This window comes from Pipistrellus hanaki, assembly GCF_964339955.1.
Source record: "Pipistrellus hanaki genome assembly, chromosome: 3".
Classification (NCBI taxonomy): domain Eukaryota; kingdom Metazoa; phylum Chordata; class Mammalia; order Chiroptera; family Vespertilionidae; genus Pipistrellus; species Pipistrellus hanaki.
In genome coordinates, this window is record NC_140505.1 from 10,015,428 (window position 1) to 10,033,136 (window position 17,709).

General features: G+C 47.6%; 2 protein-coding genes across 39 annotated transcripts in view; one reads left to right on the forward strand and one right to left on the reverse strand.

Moving 5' to 3' along the window:
- PCM1 (pericentriolar material 1) overlaps positions 1–10,186 on the reverse strand; it is an 81,792-nt gene extending 71,606 nt beyond the window's left edge. For 28 of the 38 annotated variants that reach the window (XM_084879215.1, XM_084879212.1, XM_084879217.1 and 25 more), the window contains exons 1-2: positions 9,859–10,110; positions 8,097–8,165 (exon numbers count right to left, since the gene is read on the reverse strand). The gene's annotated coding sequence lies outside the window, so the exon portion shown is untranslated. Of the gene's footprint in view, positions 1–8,096; positions 8,166–9,858 lie in introns of all 38 variants that reach the window. The other 10 variants (XM_084879211.1, XM_084879205.1, XM_084879203.1 and 7 more) reach the window with 4 other exon arrangements.
- Positions 10,187–10,267: 81 nt separating this feature from the next.
- LOC311620138 (BOLA class I histocompatibility antigen, alpha chain BL3-7-like) lies at positions 10,268–12,108 on the forward strand. The gene has a single exon (XM_084879244.1). It carries the CDS (start codon positions 10,275–10,277, stop codon positions 11,466–11,468), a length of 1,194 nt encoding a protein of 397 aa, XP_084735370.1. The 5' UTR covers positions 10,268–10,274; the 3' UTR covers positions 11,469–12,108.
- Positions 12,109–17,709: the final 5,601 nt, after the last annotated feature.

A 17,709-nucleotide genomic window follows, 5' to 3' on the forward strand; every position in this document is an offset into this window, starting at 1 on the left:
GCCGACCACTGTGCTAGGTATCTAACAGAATCATGTGTTAACTGATTACAGAGCAGATTAAATTTTTCCATCTCAAAATAAAAAGTGATATGATAAAATTAAGTACTTCAAATCTGAAAAAATCTGAAAACTACAAATATATTGACAGTTCCTTATAGCTATACTTATTTTTATAGTGTTATTTTTTCAATGAACATATGTTGCTTTAATAAACTTCTGGAGTTGAAAAAAGTACATTTTAAGCCAATAATTTTAAAATAAAACTTGAAGGACACCCCTATTAAAATAAAGACCAAAATAAGAATGCCACATTATCAGTTATTTACCACTGTTTCAGAAGTCTAAAAAAAACACACACAAAATACAGAAAAATAAGAAACAAATATTAATGTTGAAAAGAGAGGTGGTATTTTTAAAGAATATGCATTAAGCCCTCCATGGCGAGTGTGGCTCAGTTGGGCGAGTATTGTCCCATGCACCAAAGGTTGCTGCTTTGGCTCAGTGAATAGACCCTTGACCTGCGGACTGAAGGGTCCCAGGTTCTATTCTGGTCAAGGGCCTGTACCTCGGTTGCAGACTCAATCCCTGGCCCCGGTCGGGGCACGTGCTAAAGGCAACCAACTGATGTCTTTCTCACATCAATGTCTCTGTCTCTGTTTCTCCCCCTCCCTTCCACTCTCTCTGAAAATCAATGGAAAAATGTCCTCCCGTGAGAATTAACAATAAAAAATGAAGGTCACTGATTCCATTCCTGGTCAGGGAACATGCCCAAAGTTGCAGGCTCGATTCCCAGAAGGGGGTGTGCAGGAGGTAGCCCACTGATGTTTCTCTCTTGTATAGATGTGCCTCTTTCTCTCTCCCTTCTTTTCTCTCTAGAATCAATATAAACACACACACACACAGAGAACTTCAAATAATCACCAATAACCTTTCAGAAAATACACTGGGGAAAATTGATGCCACTTATAATACAGTAGGTCCTCAGGTTACGTCAGAGACCCGCTTTTTGCCCTAAGTCAGAACCCACCTGCGTAAGCACTCCCATGGAGCACAAACACAGCAGTAATGAAGAGAAACAGTAAAAAATTTAAAAGAAAATAACAATTCCTGACCTTTACTTGTGATAAGTAAATAATGAAAAAGATCAAGCATATATGTAAATATGTCAAAATGACGGAACTTTTTTTTAAAATAAATAAATGGGAGATGGAGACGTAACCACGAAACGATGTACGGCGAGTCCGACATAACCCGAGGGCTGTCTGTAGTGACAAAATATGTAGGGATAATATTATATGCCCTATGTGGAGAAACACTACTAAACTCTATAAAACAATAGAAGATAAAATTTTATAAGGAGAAAAACTCTCTTCTCTGGTAAAAAGTCAAGTATTGCAAACATACTATTTTTTTTTTCTAAATGTACAAGCTTAATAAAATTCCAACAAAACTTCACTGTAATTCTTCTTGGAATTTAATAGAACAGGTAAGAATAAACAAGTCAGGAAAAAAATTACTGTATGAAAAAATAAAAATAGCAATAGAAGTCAGGAAAATAAAAAAGTAGTTCCAAGCTAATTCAACCACATTGAATGGCCATATGGGTAAATTAGTACAGACCAAAAAGAGAAAATCCTCAATATACCTAATTCAAAAAAAGTGAGAAAAATTATAGTTAACATCTATATCTTGGTATTTATTATATGTAAACCAAGCACTATACAATTTTATGTGAATTTTATCATTTAATCCTCACAGAAGTCTATGATGCAGATTATACAGTTGATGAGACAATTTGCTAACCAATTTTGAAAGAGATTAAGAGCTTTACCAGGCTTTCTTTAATTAGGATTCTTCATCTCAGATACAGAACCCAGGAAAATGACGTAAGTGACTGTTTTCTCAATTCTTCCAAGGATGGTGCATACCCAGCACCAGTCCAGAAACAGAGGAATTAATTCACAGTAAATCATGGAGGGCTCAGAGCATAAGAGTTTAATTCTCTCCAACTGAAAAAGGCTTCCTTATACAACACCAAGATAGTAAGTAGATTAAAAATAAGTTTAAAAAATCAAACAACATACAAAATACAACTTTTAAAAAGCGAGCGCTTACTAATTTGGGATGAAAAAAAAAAAAAAGTTCAACAGATTTTATTTACATAAAAGTAAATCCTAAGTATGCTGAGAACAAACAGTAAATGATAAATTGGGAAAAACTACTGAAATAAATATGAAGTATACAGTTAATACTTTTACTATATGAAGAATTTTTTTTAAAACCCTCCCGATCCAAATAATCTGATCACGAAAATTACAAAAAAATAGGTAAATATAAAATGATAAAGACATGAATACAATCCAGATGAAAATCAAAATAAGAGATTATTAAATTTGCTCAATTACATATATTATTAAAGCCTAATGACAGCAAAGGGAAACCAGACACTCAGTCACTATGGTGAGAACCTAAACAGGTATAAGCTTTCCAGAAAGCATTTTGGCAATACTGAATCAAGAACTAAAATTGTTTTGATCTAGTAATTCTACCTCTCCATAACTAATCTAAAAAAAAATGGAGTGGTGGTGGGGGCACAGTTGAGGAGGGACTATAATAAAGGAAGTTGTTTATTATGTTACAATTGTAATAAATTGAAAACAAACTAAATATCAAATAGACTGAATGCTATTTGGGAAGAATATCCTTCAAAACATGTACTTATAAAAGCTAAATAATATTGCCTGTGTTTATATCATCATCTACAATAATAAAAGCATAATATGCTAATTAGATGGGATGACCTTCCGGACAAAGCTGGGGCTGCTAGGGAAACCCGGGTTCCAGGTGCCAGAGGGGAGCCAGTGCCAGCAGCCGGGGGAAGGCAGGCCTACTCTCGCATGAATTTCATGCATCAGGCCTCTAGTATAGTGTAAAAGAGGAAAAAAGCAATATGCAAAATTGTATACAGATTTTAAGAAAATACAATAAAATGCTTGCATGCAATCAATTATTGGTTAGAGCACTAGTCGGCAAACTGTGGCTCGAGAGCCATGGTTTGCCGCTCTGTTGACTAATGAGTTTGCTGACCACTCAGTTAGAGGGATAGGAACATGAAGTTTTATTTCCTCTTTTCTCTGTCTTATACATTTTTTGCAATAATTGATACCCATAGAGAGATATGTCCAGTAAGCTGAAATGACTCATTTAAACTAAGCATTTAGCAACTACTGTGTTTCCCCGAAAATAAGACATCCTCCGAAAATAAGACCTACTTACAGGTTTCCTTCTGAGTGAAATATAAGGCATCTCCCGAAAATAAATCCCCCCCAGGCTCTGTCTCAGAATGCTATTGCTAAACACGAGAGATTTGGCCCACTGATTCTGAAAGAAATGGAGTCACAAGAAATTCACCAGGAAATTCAGGAATTGGATTGTTATGATGATGTTCCAGAAGATGATGACATGATTGTCATTGAATAAATGAGTAAATTCTTGATACTGTAGGATTCACAGTTTGTCTGGTTTGTGTTGACAACTACCGTACTACCGTACCGTATACAGATAATAAATTTCCATTATTTTCATTTAACAATAAATGTGTACCGTATTCTTCTTCATGGAAAAATAAGACATCCCCTGAAAATAAGACCTAGAGCATCTTTGGGAGCAAAAATTAATATAAGACACTGTCTTATTTTCGGGGAAACAGGGTACTATATTCTAGATGTATTGATATTTTTATATTATAAAATTTTTAATATTTTAAAATATTTTTATTGATTTCAGAGAGACAGAAAAATCAATGAACTATTGATCATATTTGTAATATTAAGTAGCTTAAAAATACGTATGCAATACAGGTGATATCATATTTAAAAGTACTAAAAGTAAACTGTCTTAAAATGTAAATTAGATTGGAAAATTATTAAAGGTAAATAAAAATTCTTACATAACTTTTTCTTAAAATTAGAGTATGTTATGCTTTCTAGCAATAGAGTAATAAACCCTTTAAGATAAACTTATAAAATTATTAACAATCTATTTTTAGGCTAATAACTGAAGACTACTAAAATAAGGTTCTTAAACAATTTGAACACATTAAAATTAGTTTGGAAAAAATAGATAAAATATTTTTAAACCTTTCTAAGAAAACTACTTCCTAAATAAAGTCTATTAAGTTTATAAAATAAACAACTTTGTCTACTGTTATATTGTGATTAACAATACAAAGATGTAGAATGTAGTAACATAATACCAAATGTATTAAAAAGGCACATGCCTAGTGGGTGAACCAACCTATGAACCAGTCAGGATTAGATTCCCCGCCAGGGTTCGATTTCCAGTCAGGGCACATGCCTGGGTTTATAGGCTCCATCCCCAGTGTGGGACGTGCAGGAGGCAGCCAATCAATTGGCTGATGATGATTCTCTCTCATCACTCATGTTTCTCTCTCCCTCTCCCTTCCTCTCTGAAATCAATAAAAACACATTTTTTAAAAATGATCATTAAATATTTAAAAAATTAAAACTGAAAAATGGCAAGTGGACTAATTCTCTTAACATTATAAAAATCTACCCCATAAAAGGTGCAAAATAAAGGCAAGTTATTTCTCTCTTCTTTATGCCAACCATTCTAATCATCTCAGAGTCACCATTAGAAATACAGGATCTCTGCCTTCTAAATTTTATTCTGTAGACACATTAATATAAACTGTTATTTATATAGTTTATTATTACAAACTACTATTATTTATATAGAAAGACTTCCAATAATCAAAACAGTAGGTATGTAGAGAAGAGGGGCCAATACAAGCAAGATTTCCAAGGCAGAGTGCCTACAAGAGGTCATTAAGTACCACTTGTAGGCACTAAAGGAATTGGTGACTACATATATGGAGATGAGGCAGTGAGGAAAGAATACAAGGATGACCCTAGAACCATCTGTAGCTTGAGCAACTGGGTATATGATGATACATTAGAAGTGACTTGAAAAGGAACAGGTTTGGGTTGAGAAAAAATGTTGTTTGAGATACCTATGGTATACCAAATTAAATTTGTCTAGTGAACAAATACGAATCTCTCAGAAGTGAACTCTAGGTTGGAGAGAAATTTGCAAGTCACACATTCATAAAAGTACTTAAAATGGAACAGAAGGTTCAGGGAAAGAAGAAAAGACTGAAGAACACTGATATTTAAAGAGAAAAAGGACACTGAAGGTACAAAAAGACTGAAGGGAAACCAGGGTACTGGAAATGGAGAAGAGTGTATAAAGACAGGGGGTGGGTATAAGAATGCTAGGTGTTATTTTGTCATGTAAGAAAAGTACTGAGAAATGTCCACTTGGACTTAGCAACAAGATTACTGATGATAACCTTTGTTAAGAGAAATTTCAACAGGATGTGGAGGGTCAATTAGATAATTGTCATTTGTTTATTAATGGGAAGGATTTGAAAAGATGGTCATTAGGTAATTTTTTCAAGGAATCAGTCTATGAAGGAAAACCATTCCAAAAATGCCTTGTTAGTATCCTTAACTTCCTCACCTATTTGCCTATTCTGTCAATTCATTTAATGGTTTTTCTCTGCTTCTACTCTCCACCTGTCCGTGAGGACCAGTTTTAAAATGGCACTGCCTGTGTCCATTACTACAGTATACCCCCCCCCGCCCCCCACACACACACGCATTTTTAAAATGTAAACTTACTCCATGAGGTAAGGAGTAAGTTTTTGCTCACAGCCATATCTCAAGTACTTTTCAGTCATTAAGTACCACCTGTAGGCACTCAATTAAATTTGTAAGATGAATATACTGCTGTGTGTCCATAATGACTTCTCACTGAATGCCAATGTGAGAATGCCAAGCCTTTTAAATTTTCTCCCAGGTCTCAAATATACTTGCCTCTGTCAGGTGGCCAAAACCCTATTGAGAAAACCAAGTTCTTCTAATGTGAGTTAGCCCAAAGATCCTATGTTTTTGTTTCATCTTATCCATTGTCCTTACCATGTTAAAAGGAAATTTATTTTACTTTATAACTCATTTCACAATTCTTTTTATTTTTCCAAACTCCAACTACATACTTTAGTGTTAAGAACTCTAATGCACACACTCACTTTTGACCTTACTCAGAATTCCATTTTTCTTGTCCTATTCTGTTATAGTCTGACAATTAAAAAAGAAAATACTACTAAGAATTATAATTACATATATATAATAAATAGAGGCAATATGCAAATTAGGCCAGGATTCCATAACAGTGACCACCAGCTCAGGAGCAGGGGCCTGGCGTGGGTCCAGAGCCTGAGAGAACAGACAGAGCGGCCCGCACCAGGCCCTAGAGCCGGAAAGAACACCACGCAGGGGGGCCGGCCCCCAACCCCGCAGCGCTAGGCTGCTAGGACCAGAGCAGCAGAGACACAAACCTGCAGGGGACCCGGCTCCCAGCCCTGGCCCTGAAACGGGATTCAATTCTGACCAAGGGCATGTACCTAGGTTGCAGGCTCCTCCCGGCCGCGGCCCAAGTCAGGGCTCATGCAGGAAGCAACCAATCGAAGTGTCCCTCTCACACTGACGTTTCTCTCTGTCTTTCCCTCTCTTCCACGCTCTCTAAAAATCAATGGGAAAATATCCTCATGTGAGGATAAATAAAAAAGAAAAAATGTCATATCCTAGGAGACATCTTGAAAATGCCTGAAGAAAGTTGTCATTTTTTCGTGGTAAAGGGACTGGAGTCCGTGTTGATGAAAGCACCTTGGCAGCTGCAGCGGCTGGCAGTGACAGCAGCAGAGAGGTGATGGGGTGGCACCTTCCCCTGATCAGCCCAGTTGCTTCCCACAGAGGGAGGCCAGATTTTGGTTTAAGCTGTCAGTAGGACATTCCCTGAGGGCTCCCGGACTATGAAAGAGGGCAGGATGGGCTGAGGGGAACACCCCTCCCCCCCCAAGTGCACGAGTTTCATGCACTGGGCCTCTAGTCCTATTTAACGGGAAACAACCAGTCACTACGACACACACTGACCACCTGGGGACAGACACTCAATGCAGGAGCTGTCCTCAGCCCACAGGCCCCAGGCCAGCCAAGGAGGTTGCCAGAGAGAGGCAACCAGCAGCAGTGGAACCAGCAAGCGGGCAGTGCCAGGCTAGCCAAGGCTGATGCCAGAGGGGGCCCCCAAACCGCCTCACCAGTCACCCCACAGATCAGCCCTGATCACTGGCCAGGCCTAGGGGCCCTACCCGTGCACAAATTTCATGCACCAGACCCCTATTAAGATATAAATCTACTGTCAATCTGTATTTTCTCATGAGGGTCAGCTTATTTCATAAGGAAGATCTGTCTGCTTTCCTAGAAAGCAAAAACATTAAATAAATTTAGAAAATGGTCTGCCTTAAAATTTTCAGAATTCAGACTGAGATTTTTTTTAAAAAGAGATTATTTCTAAAACATTTTTAACAAAAATTTCTTCTACTTTAGTCATTTAATTTCTAGATTGTCCTTAGCAAACTTTCCCTCAATGAACTTACTAGTACACTGGCTTTTTTCTGCTGGCCAGAGCTCCAGGATTTAATAATACTCTATGCATAGAAACTAACATTTAAAGTAATTTTAGACAGCTAAAAGAAAAAAATAAACTCTAGTCAATATAGTATGTATAACAAACCCCAAAAATTGTTTGTGAATAAAAAAATAAGCGTAATTAATAGAGAAGTTGTACAAGATTACTTAAGAATAAATAGACTTGGCTATCCAAACAGTTGCTATAGGACAGTTGCTATGGGTCGGCAAACTGCAGCTCTGTTGACTAATGAGTTTGCGACCACAGGTCTAAAGAAATTCTATGGAAAGAAAGACATTTCAAAAGGTATTACACAAACTGTTCCAGTATTTAATAATTAGGAATGAGATGCCTTTTAACCAAAGTATGAAGGAATGAGATGCCTTTTAACCAAAGTACGTGGCATTCCAAAAGGCAGGCAAACAGGGCAGCAGACCAGGGCTGTGTGCTCACTAAGCAGAGAGGGCCCTCCACCTCGCACCTTCATCGGCAAGTCTTCCTCCACTATAACCCGAGGGACAGTAACAAACATGATGATGTCAAATTACCTGTTTGGAAACTAGTCTTTGCAGCTCAGAAATAGCTCTTTTTTGCTTCACACTTCAAAGCTGTCGTCTCTTTTGAGTAAAAAAAAAAAAAGACTTTAGTAAAAATCTCGTACACTAGAAAGTACAGAATAGCAAGCACTATGTTGTTTAGGCCTAAAATACGTTCAGAGGATCAATAGGAAAGAAAAAAAAAAAATCCAATTTACCAATAATATTGTAAACTCAAGTTACTCTCATCCTTTTGGGAAACATCGCGACACACACAAATGTTTAAATCCTCCAGACTTGTCAGATTCACCACACAGCGAGGTCAGACCCTGCATCTGCTCTGGAATCCGGGGGAAGCGGCTGGCAGGCCAAGGCGTCCCCTCCAGATTCAACTCCCACCCCCTCAAACTACTCCACCTAGACCTTTGTCCATCCCAGGGGAAGGAGGCGCAGGGGCTTGTTTAAAACTACCTGCTTTCTTAAAGAGAAACAGCTTTGCTGTTACAGAAAAAACCGCACAGGATTTACCTCCAGCTCAGAAACCCCGTTAGGCCGGCAGGTGAGGGGGAGGAGGGCGGCAGGTCACCCTCCCCGAGCCTCACCCTCCCCGAGCCTCACCCTCCCCGAGCCTCACCCTCCCTGAGCCTCACCCTCCCTGAGCCTCACCCTCCCCTGCACCCAGAAGCGACCACGGGGCGGGGGTGCTGGGGGCGCCCCGAAAGCCAGCTTCTCCCGGCGCCAAAACACGAGGACACACACACACACACACACAAAAGTGGTGTGTGTGTGTGTGTGTGTGTGTTTTGTTGCTATTTTTCTGTGTGTGTGTGTGTGTGTGTGTGTTTTGTTATTTTTCAGAAAGGCGAGCTCCGAGGACATACATATACACAAAAGTGTTGCAGAGGGATGTGTTTTGTTATTTTTCTCTGTGTGTGTGTGTGTGTGTGTGTGTGTTGTTGTTGTTTTTGTCTTCCAGAAAAGCGAGCTCCCGGGGATGGAAGTTTGGAGGCACCGCCCCCCAGCGCGGGGTCCGCACAGCGGGCGCCGTTCCCCGCACCGTCCGGGGCCGCCCACCGGGACGCGCAGCCGGACGGGGCGGGGGCCGGGAGGCCCGGGGGCCCGGAGCGGGGGCCGGGGGGCCCGGGACGGGGGTCGGGGGCCGGGGGCCCGGAGCGGGGGGCGGGGAACGAAGGCGCGGGGAGGGGCGGGTCGGCATTCCCGGCGCAAAGACCAGGCGCCGCCCTGGCCGCCCGAGCCCGGGACGCCGCCCGCGGCCCTTCGGCTCCCCGACCGCCCCGCACAGCGGGCCCCGCGGCGCCCCTCGCCCCGCCTCCGCGTGCGGGAGCCCCGCAGGATGGAACGTGGGGGAGGGCGAGAGGGCGGTCCCCCAGGACGGAGACCATGGCCACCATGGCCACCGCGGCCCCGGAGAACCGCTCCCCCCCTCCCCCCGCCGGCCTCTGCCGCCCGCCGTCTCCCCGCCGCTCCCCGGGCCGTTCCCGGGCGGGCGCCCCCTCCCGGGGCGGGAGGCGAGGCGGGCGGCGGGCGCGGCGGCCCTAACGCCCCGGAGCTCACCCGGAGATGGCGCCGCGGCTGCGGACGAGGGCGGGCGTCTGCCTGGGGGCCCGGGGCGGGCAGCGGGGCCCAGACCCAGGGGCCCCCCGAGGCGTGGCCCGAGGCGTGGCCCGCGGGGCCCAGGGTCCGGGCCGCGGCTCTCCCGCCGCCGGGCCGCGCCGCCCCGGTTGCCAAGGGCCGGGGACGCGCAGGTATTTACCTGGAAACCGAGCGGCCGCTCCAGCCGAGGGCGGAGTAACGGTCGGCCCCCTCGGCCCGCCACCGGCCGCGGGCCTGCCCTGGAGACCGCAGCAGGGCGAGTCCGCAGTCCCCGGGCTGCCGCGGGCCCAATGGCCGCCTTCCCTAGCTCAGCCGGGCGGCGCCAACCGCCGCAGCCACCGCCATCTTAGGATCTCATTGTGGTGGGAGAAGAGGGGCGGGGGGCCGCGGAGGGGCTACGCGCCGGCGACGTGCGCCGTCTCCGCGGCAACGGGCGCGCGCCGGGGCGGGGGCCGCAGCGCGCTCACCGCGCTGGACCGCAGTGACGTGACCGGCCGGTGCCGCCTACACCAACAACCAAAGACTACAAATCCCAGAATCCATTTCCGCTCTACGCCCAATGGGAGAGGACTACAAATGTCAGTTCGCGAAATTGGGGAACTCACGTGTGCGCCCTCGGCAGCTGGGGAAAGAACGGGTGCGAAGATGCTCCCCCAAACTCCCGGAAGGCGGGTCCTGAGGCCCCCCGCCCTCCTCCTGCTGCTCCTCCTGCTGCTCCCGGGGGCGCTGGCCCTGACCCCCAGCCGGGCCGGCTCCCACTCCCTGAGCTACTTCCACACCGCCGTGTCCCGGCCGGGCCGCGGGGCGCCCCGCTTCCTCGCCGTCGGCTATGTGGACGACACGGAGTTCGTGCGGTTCGACAGCGATTCCGCGACTCCGAGGCTGGAGCCGCGGGCTCCGTGGATGCGGCAGCCGTGGGTGGAGCGGGAGGACCCCGCGTATTGGGACCGGGAGACGCGGGTCAGCAAGGAAACCGCCCAGATGTACCGGGTGAGCCTGCATACACTGCGCCGCTACTACAACCAGAGCGAGGGCGAGCCTCACACCCTCCAGGGCATGTACGGCTGCGAGGTGGGGCCCGACGGGCGCCTCCTCCGCGGGCACTACCAACACGCCTACGACGGCGCCGACTACCTGGCCCTGAACGAGGACCTGGCCTCCTGGACCGCGTTGGACACGGCGGCCCAGATCTCCAAGCGCAAGTTTGAAGGGCTCGGCTATGCGGAGCGCTGGAGGGGCTTCCTGGAGGGCCGGTGTGTGGACTCCCTGCGCAGGTACCTGGACCGAGGGAATGAGACCCTGCAGCGCACAGAGCCTCCGAAGGCACACCTGAGCCGCCACCCCGTCTCTGCCCAGGAGGCCACCCTGAGGTGCTGGGCGCTGGGCTTCTACCCTGCGGACATCAGCCTGACCTGGCGGCGCGACGGGGAGGACCAGACCCAGGACGCGGAGCTGGTGGAGACCAGGCCTGCGGGGGACGGCACCTTCCAGAAGTGGGCGGCCGTGCGGGTGCCCGCCGGAGAGGAGCAGAGATACACGTGCCACGTGCAGCACGAGGGGCTGTCCGAGCCGCTGGCCCTCCGATGGGAGCCGCCCCCTAAGACCTTCGTCTTCATCATCCTGGGCATTGTGGGGGTGCTGGTTCTGCTGGGAGCTGTGATGTGGGGGAGGAAGCGCTCAGGTGGAAGAGGAGGGAGTTATGCTCTGGCTGCCAGCAGTAACAGCGCCCAGGGCTCTGATATGTCTCTCTCCTGCCTTGTGACTGAGTGATGGAAGGTGTGTTCCCGCTCCCACTTCCTGACTCAGCAACCTCTTATTGGGGGGCTGGACCCTCCCCATCTCCACCCCTGCCTTTCCTCCCTGGTGCTCTGAGCTGCAACTTCCTGCTCCGGATTGAAATGAGACTGTGGATTGACCTGGATCTTGTTGTGGGGTTGAACCCTGGGTTCAAAATAAGACCACCAGAGGCTGATGATATATTAAAAAAGCAGGCAAAGATTTATGGAAATATCTGGCCAAGACAGCCAAATATCTGGCCAAGACAGCCGCAAGAGCACCACACTATCTGTCCTCCGATTCTGAGTGATAGCTTTGCTGGGTAGATTATTTTTGGCTGTAGGTTCTTGCTATTCATCACCTTGAATATTTCTTGCCATTCCTGTCTGGCCTGCATGATTTTTGTTGAGAAATCAGCTGACAATCATATGGGTGCTCCTTTATATGTAACTACCTGCTTTTCTCTTGCTGCTTTTAATATTCTCTCTTTGTCTTTTGCTCTTGGAATTTTAATTATGATGTGTCTTGGTGTGGTCCTCCTTGGATTCCTTTTGTTTGGGGTTCTGCGGGCTTCCTGGACTTGTAAGTCTATTTCTTTCCCCAGGTGGGGGAAGTTTTCTGTCACTATTTCTTCCAGTATTCTTTTATTTTTATTTTTATTTTATTATTTTTTAAATAAATTTTTATTGTTCATATTATTACAAATGTTCCTTTTTTTCCCCTCCCCATCATTGCTCTCCTCCACCAGGTTCCCACCCCACCCTCTGCCCTTTTCCCACTCCCCATTGTCCTCATCCATAGGTGCACAGTTTATGTTCAGTCTCTTCCCACATCCCCCTCACCCCTTTTCCCCAAGAATCGTCAGTTCACTCCCCTTCCATACCTCTGATTCTATTATATTCAACAGTTAATATTGTTCATCAGATTTTTTTTTTAATTTCCTTGGTTTTTAGATTCACTTGTTGACCGTTACGTATTTGTTGTTCATAATTTTTATCTTTATTTACTTTCTCTTCTGAAAGAACCCCCTTCAGCAATTCATATAATTCTGGTTTGGTGTTGATGAACTCCTTTAGCTTTTTTTTTATTAGTGAAGCTCTTTATCTGGCCTTCAATTCTGAGTGATAGCTTTGCTGGGTAAAGTATTTTTGGCTGTAGGTTCTTGCTATTCATCACCTTGAATATTTCTTGCCATTCCCGTCTGGCCTGCATGGTTTCTGTTGAGAAATCAGCTGACAATCGTATAGGTGCTCCTTTATAGGTAACTACCTTCTTTGCTCTTGCTGCTTTTAATATTCTCTCTGTCTTTTGGTCTTGGAATTTTAATTATGATGTGTCTTGGTGTGGTCTTCTTTGGATTCCTTTTGTTTGGAGTTCTGTGCGCTTCCTGGACTTGTAAGTCTAATTCTTTCACCAGGTGGGGGAAGTTTTCTGTCACTATTTCTTTCATTATGTTTTCGATATCTTGCTCTCTCTCATCTTCTGGGACCCCCATAATTCTGATGTTGGTTTGCTTGAAGTTGTCCCAGAGGTTTCTTACATTATCTTCAATTTTCTGGATTCTCTTGCCTTCTAGCTTCTGTGGAGGAGTGTTTTCTGGCTCTTTATGTTCCAAATCTTTGACTTGATTCTTGCTATCTTCCATTCTGTTTTTAGGACTCTGTATAATATTTTTTTATTTCAGACAATGTTTTCTTGATTTCTAGTTGATCCCTTATTATTTCTAGTTGCTCCCTTTTCATATCTTCATAGGTCTCATTTATTTTATCGGCCTTTTTTAGGATATTATTGAATAACCTTATAACTATAGTTTTGAACTTAATGTCCAATCTTTTATTTTCCTCCGTCTCCTTCCTTTGTGTCCTTCCTCTTGTCTGCGTTTTAGTTGTTTCCCTGATTTTATGGAATAGCTTTGTGTGCTAGGTGTTTTGGTAGAGCCCAGTAGCACAGCCTTCCCAGTTACCTGCAGTGGACAGTCTTGGTGTAGCCCTTTGTGGGCTGTGTGTGCAGTCTTGTTGTTAAGCCTTGCTTATTGTTGGTCTCACTGGGAAGCATTGATCTCCAAGCCAATTGGCTGTGAGGATCAGCAGTGTCTCAGCTAGGAGGGCTTCTGTACTCCGCTTGGATAGGGCGGGGTCTCCGGGTGGCGCAGACAATCTTTGGTTCCCTGTCAGTCTCGCCTTAGAAAAGTCCTGTTCGAGGAGAGTTTCTGAAGATTGGTTGCAGGTGCGCGCACCTCTTTGGTAAAGGCGCAGACAAGCTTTGGATTCCGGCCAGTCCCTCCTTAGAGAAAGCCAGCCTCTGGGACAGCTTCTGTGCTCAGCCACAGATGGGGCGGAGTCTCGGGTTGGTGCAGACAAACTTTGTTTTCCCTTCGGCTCCTCCCCAAGTCCTGCAGTAATGGCCTCTGGCTTCACTCACCTCTGAGAGATCTCTGCCCACTGCCTGACAGTCTGGCCTCTCCCTGTCTGGGGCTGCCTTCTCAGAGCAATAGGGTGATTCTGTTTTCCTCTCCAACAAGAAAGCCAGCCGCGCGTTAGCTGTCCGCCCTCCCCGCGCCGGGAGTAAGCCAGCACCTTTTCGCGCGCACAGTTCTCCGTACCTTCTCTCTCCTTCCCAGATGGCAGAGCCTCCTCTCAGCTAGCCGTCCGGCGCTTCAGGGCAATGCCTCCCCTGTTTACCAGTTCTAAATTCAAATTTGTTGTGGTAGGCTGCATTCGGGTGTCTACCCTATGCCGCCATCTTCGTTTCTCCTGGGTTTTGTTCTTCAGGTAGTTATTTTTAAAGGTTCTTTTGCAACAAACTCGTTTGGAATTTTCTGCTGTTCTTCCTAGATAAAATGTTGCTTTCTAGTTTGCTTTAGCCCGTTTGAAGAATGATGAAGATAAACTTAGCTGTCTGACCTTGTAGGCCAGAGACCAGATATGCCCACAATCTCAATACCATGCCAGGTGCACCGTCTCAATTGGATAGAACAGCACTGTTTTTCAAGGCCAGCAACGAGATAACCACTAAGTGCACATAGGGCTGGCTCTTTAATTTTAAAAAAAAAGGAAGTTCTGCCCATAACCTTGCTTAGAATTTGAATTCATCCTATTTCAGTTCTTCGATTCTTGCTGTGACCGGTGACTGTAATTAAAGGAGACCCTCTAATTAAATGTTTTGTGAGAGCAAATAAACAGAAGCACCAAGCAAAAGAGAGAGGGAGAGAGAACACGAACAGGGGTGCCTTCTCCTTTTCTGTGGAGATGTCAGCTCCGGAGTGCCCCGTATGGAGGAGGACTGACCCAGAGAGAGAGAGAACGGGGGTGCCTTCTCCTTTTCTGAGAGAGAGAGAGAGAGAGAGAGAGAGAGAGAGAGAGAGAGAGAGAGAACGGGGGTGCCTTCTCCTTTTCTGTGGAGATGTCAGCTCTGGAGCGCCCCGGATGGAGGAGGACTGACCCAGAGAGAGGGAGAGAGGGAGAGAGGGAGAGAACGGGGGTGCCTTCTCCTTTTCTGTGGGGGTGTCTGTCAGCTCCGGAGTGCCCTGGATGGAGGAGGACTGACCCAAGTCCGCGGTCGCTCTTGGATTCCCTGCCCACCACCCACTTCCCAGTCACGGCGGGATGGGAACAAAAGGACCTTGACCACCTAGTTTTAGGTTTACAGGTGAGGAGAAAAAATCCACGGGCGTTCATTGGCCGAAAGCCATATATATATTAGTTTGTGGGAGATCATAAATATTAATAATCAATGCCACCTTGGATAAATGCCCTACCATTTTGTTTTTCAGAAGGGCCAGGTGATATACCCCAGAACTTAATATTGAGAACTTTTCTCTACAGCAGCACTCTGAATTCTTTTTTTTTTTTTTTAATCAATCTTTATTGTTCATATTATTACAAAGGTTCCTCATTTCTTCCCCCCTCCACCAGGTTCCCACCCCACCCTCCGCCCCCTCCCCATCCCCCATTGTCCTCATCCATAGGTGCACAGTTTATGTTCAGTCTCTTCCTCCCTCCCTTTCCCCGATAGTAAATCCCTTTTCAGATAGTAAATCAGTTACTTAGCATTTTCTCATATCAATAATACCTCCACATGCCCAATGATACACTTCACACAAAAGACATTTCCAAATAGGTCAACCAGCCTCATCCAGGCCCCACCCAAGGCACTCACAGATCAACACCCCAGTGCTATACTAACTCAACACATCCAGATCTAAGCCTTCATCACTTGATTCAGCAGACCCTCAAGTTCCCCCAAAAGTTTCCAGCCATGTCTGAGAGGCAGCCGTGGGCAGGGACAGGCGAGGAGCGAGCTGTTTCGGGCCTGGATGCTCCGGGCCTGGCCTCTGTTGCTCTGGTTCGTTCCACAACCAGCTGCTCCGGGTCTGGTCACTGCCGCTCCTGACCTAGTTGCTCTGGACTTGGCTGCTGCTGCTCCGGGTCTGGCTGCACCCGACCCAGCTGCTCTGGGCCCGGCTGCTCCCAGCCTGGCAGCCGCTGCTCCCGGCCTGGCCGCTCCCAGCCTGGCAGCTGCTGCTCTGGGCCTGGCCGCACCCAACCCGGCTGCTCCGGGCCTGGCTGCTCCCAGCCTGGCAACCACTGCTCCGGGCCTGGCCGCACCAGACCCAGCTGATCCGGGCCTGGCCACTCCCAGCCTGGCAGCCGCTGCTCCGGGCCTGGCCGCACCCGACCCAGCTGCTCTGGGCCCGGCTGCCCCGGGCCCAGCCGCTCCGAGCCTGGCCGCTCCCGGCCTGGATGCTCCGGGCTTGGCTACTGCTGTTCTGGGCCTGGCTGCTCCCAACCCGGCTGCTCTGGGCCCGGCTTCTCCGGGCCCGGCCACTCCGGGTCTGGGTGTTCCTGGACTGGCCACCCTGGGCTTGGCCGCCTCCGCCTCAGGCCTGGCTGCCACTGCCCCAGGTCTGGCTGCTCCAGTGCTGGCTGTTGATGCTCTGGTTCTGGCTGCTGCTGCTCTGGGGCCTGGCCACTGCTGCTCCGGGCCCAGCTGCCACTGCCTTGTGCCTGGCCACTCTGTCCTTTTTTTTTTTTTTTTTTTTTTTTTTAAACGCATTTATGTTGCAATGTTGGCTGGTGAGTTGAGTTCTGACTTAGTCTTTGATTTTTCAAGATCTTCTTTGTATTCTTTCTTAAGTAATTTTACTATCTTTTGCTCTCACATGATTTCTTCACATTGAGAACTTCTTTGGTTTCTTCCTCCTTGTCCTGGGAGCTCAGCAGGTTGGCCTGTGGCACCCCTTTGTTCTTTGCGGGCTCCTGCGCTGCTTCAGCCTGTTGCCGGGTCAGCGCCGCCCAGGAAGCAGCCCCCAGCCTTGGCTCCGTTTCCCACGCTCAGCGGTCGAAGGCTCAGGGGCACCCCCCCCCCCCGGGGGCCCCGTCGCCCAGCTCCTTGCTGGCGCCCGGCTGGCCGGCATCAGGCAGGGGCTCCTGCTCCCCGTCGCGTTCCTCTAGTCTAGAGCCTTCTTTCTCCTTCCCCCTAGGGGAGTCTAGGATCAGAGTCAACAGACTGTCTTCTGCGCACAGTGTGCGCGACTCTGGGGGCTCTGCTTTTCGCAGGTCCCCTGGGATTTCGCCTCACAGCCCCGTCTCCCCCTGCCTGAGCCTGGGTCCCCAGGGTCTGGCCTAGGACTGGCTTCAGAGCAGTCGAAATTGGGGCCCAACACGGCCGGGGCAATCCCGCATCAGAGTCAACATTTCTTCCCTTGTTTCCTTCCCTCCAGGGCAATCCCGCATCAGAGTCAACATTTCTTCCCTTGTTTCCTTCCCTCCAGGGCAATCCCGCATCAGAGTCAACATTTCTTCCCTTGTTTCCTTCCCTCCAGGGCAATCCCGCATCAGAGTCAACATTTCTTCCCTTGCAAGCAATGTGCACAATTCCCGGGACTCGGCCTTTCGCCGCTCTCCCAGGACTCCACCTCACAGCCCCGTCTCCCTCTGCTTGAGCTTGGGTCCCCAGGGATTGGCCTAGAACTGGGGTTCAGAGCAGTCCAGACTGTGGCTCAGCGCCTCCGGAGGCCCTGTTCCTTCCGGCTAGGGTAATCCAGCATCAGAGTCAACATTCAGTCCTCTGCGCGCAATGTGCGCGCGACTCCGGGGGCCCTGCTTTTCGCTGCTCCCCTGGGATTCCTTCTCACAGCCCCGTCTCCCCCTGCTGGAGCCTGGGTCCCCAGGGTCTGGCCCATAACTTGGGGCTCAGCGCTGCCGGTTCGGGGGTTCAGCCCAGGCTTGGGGTT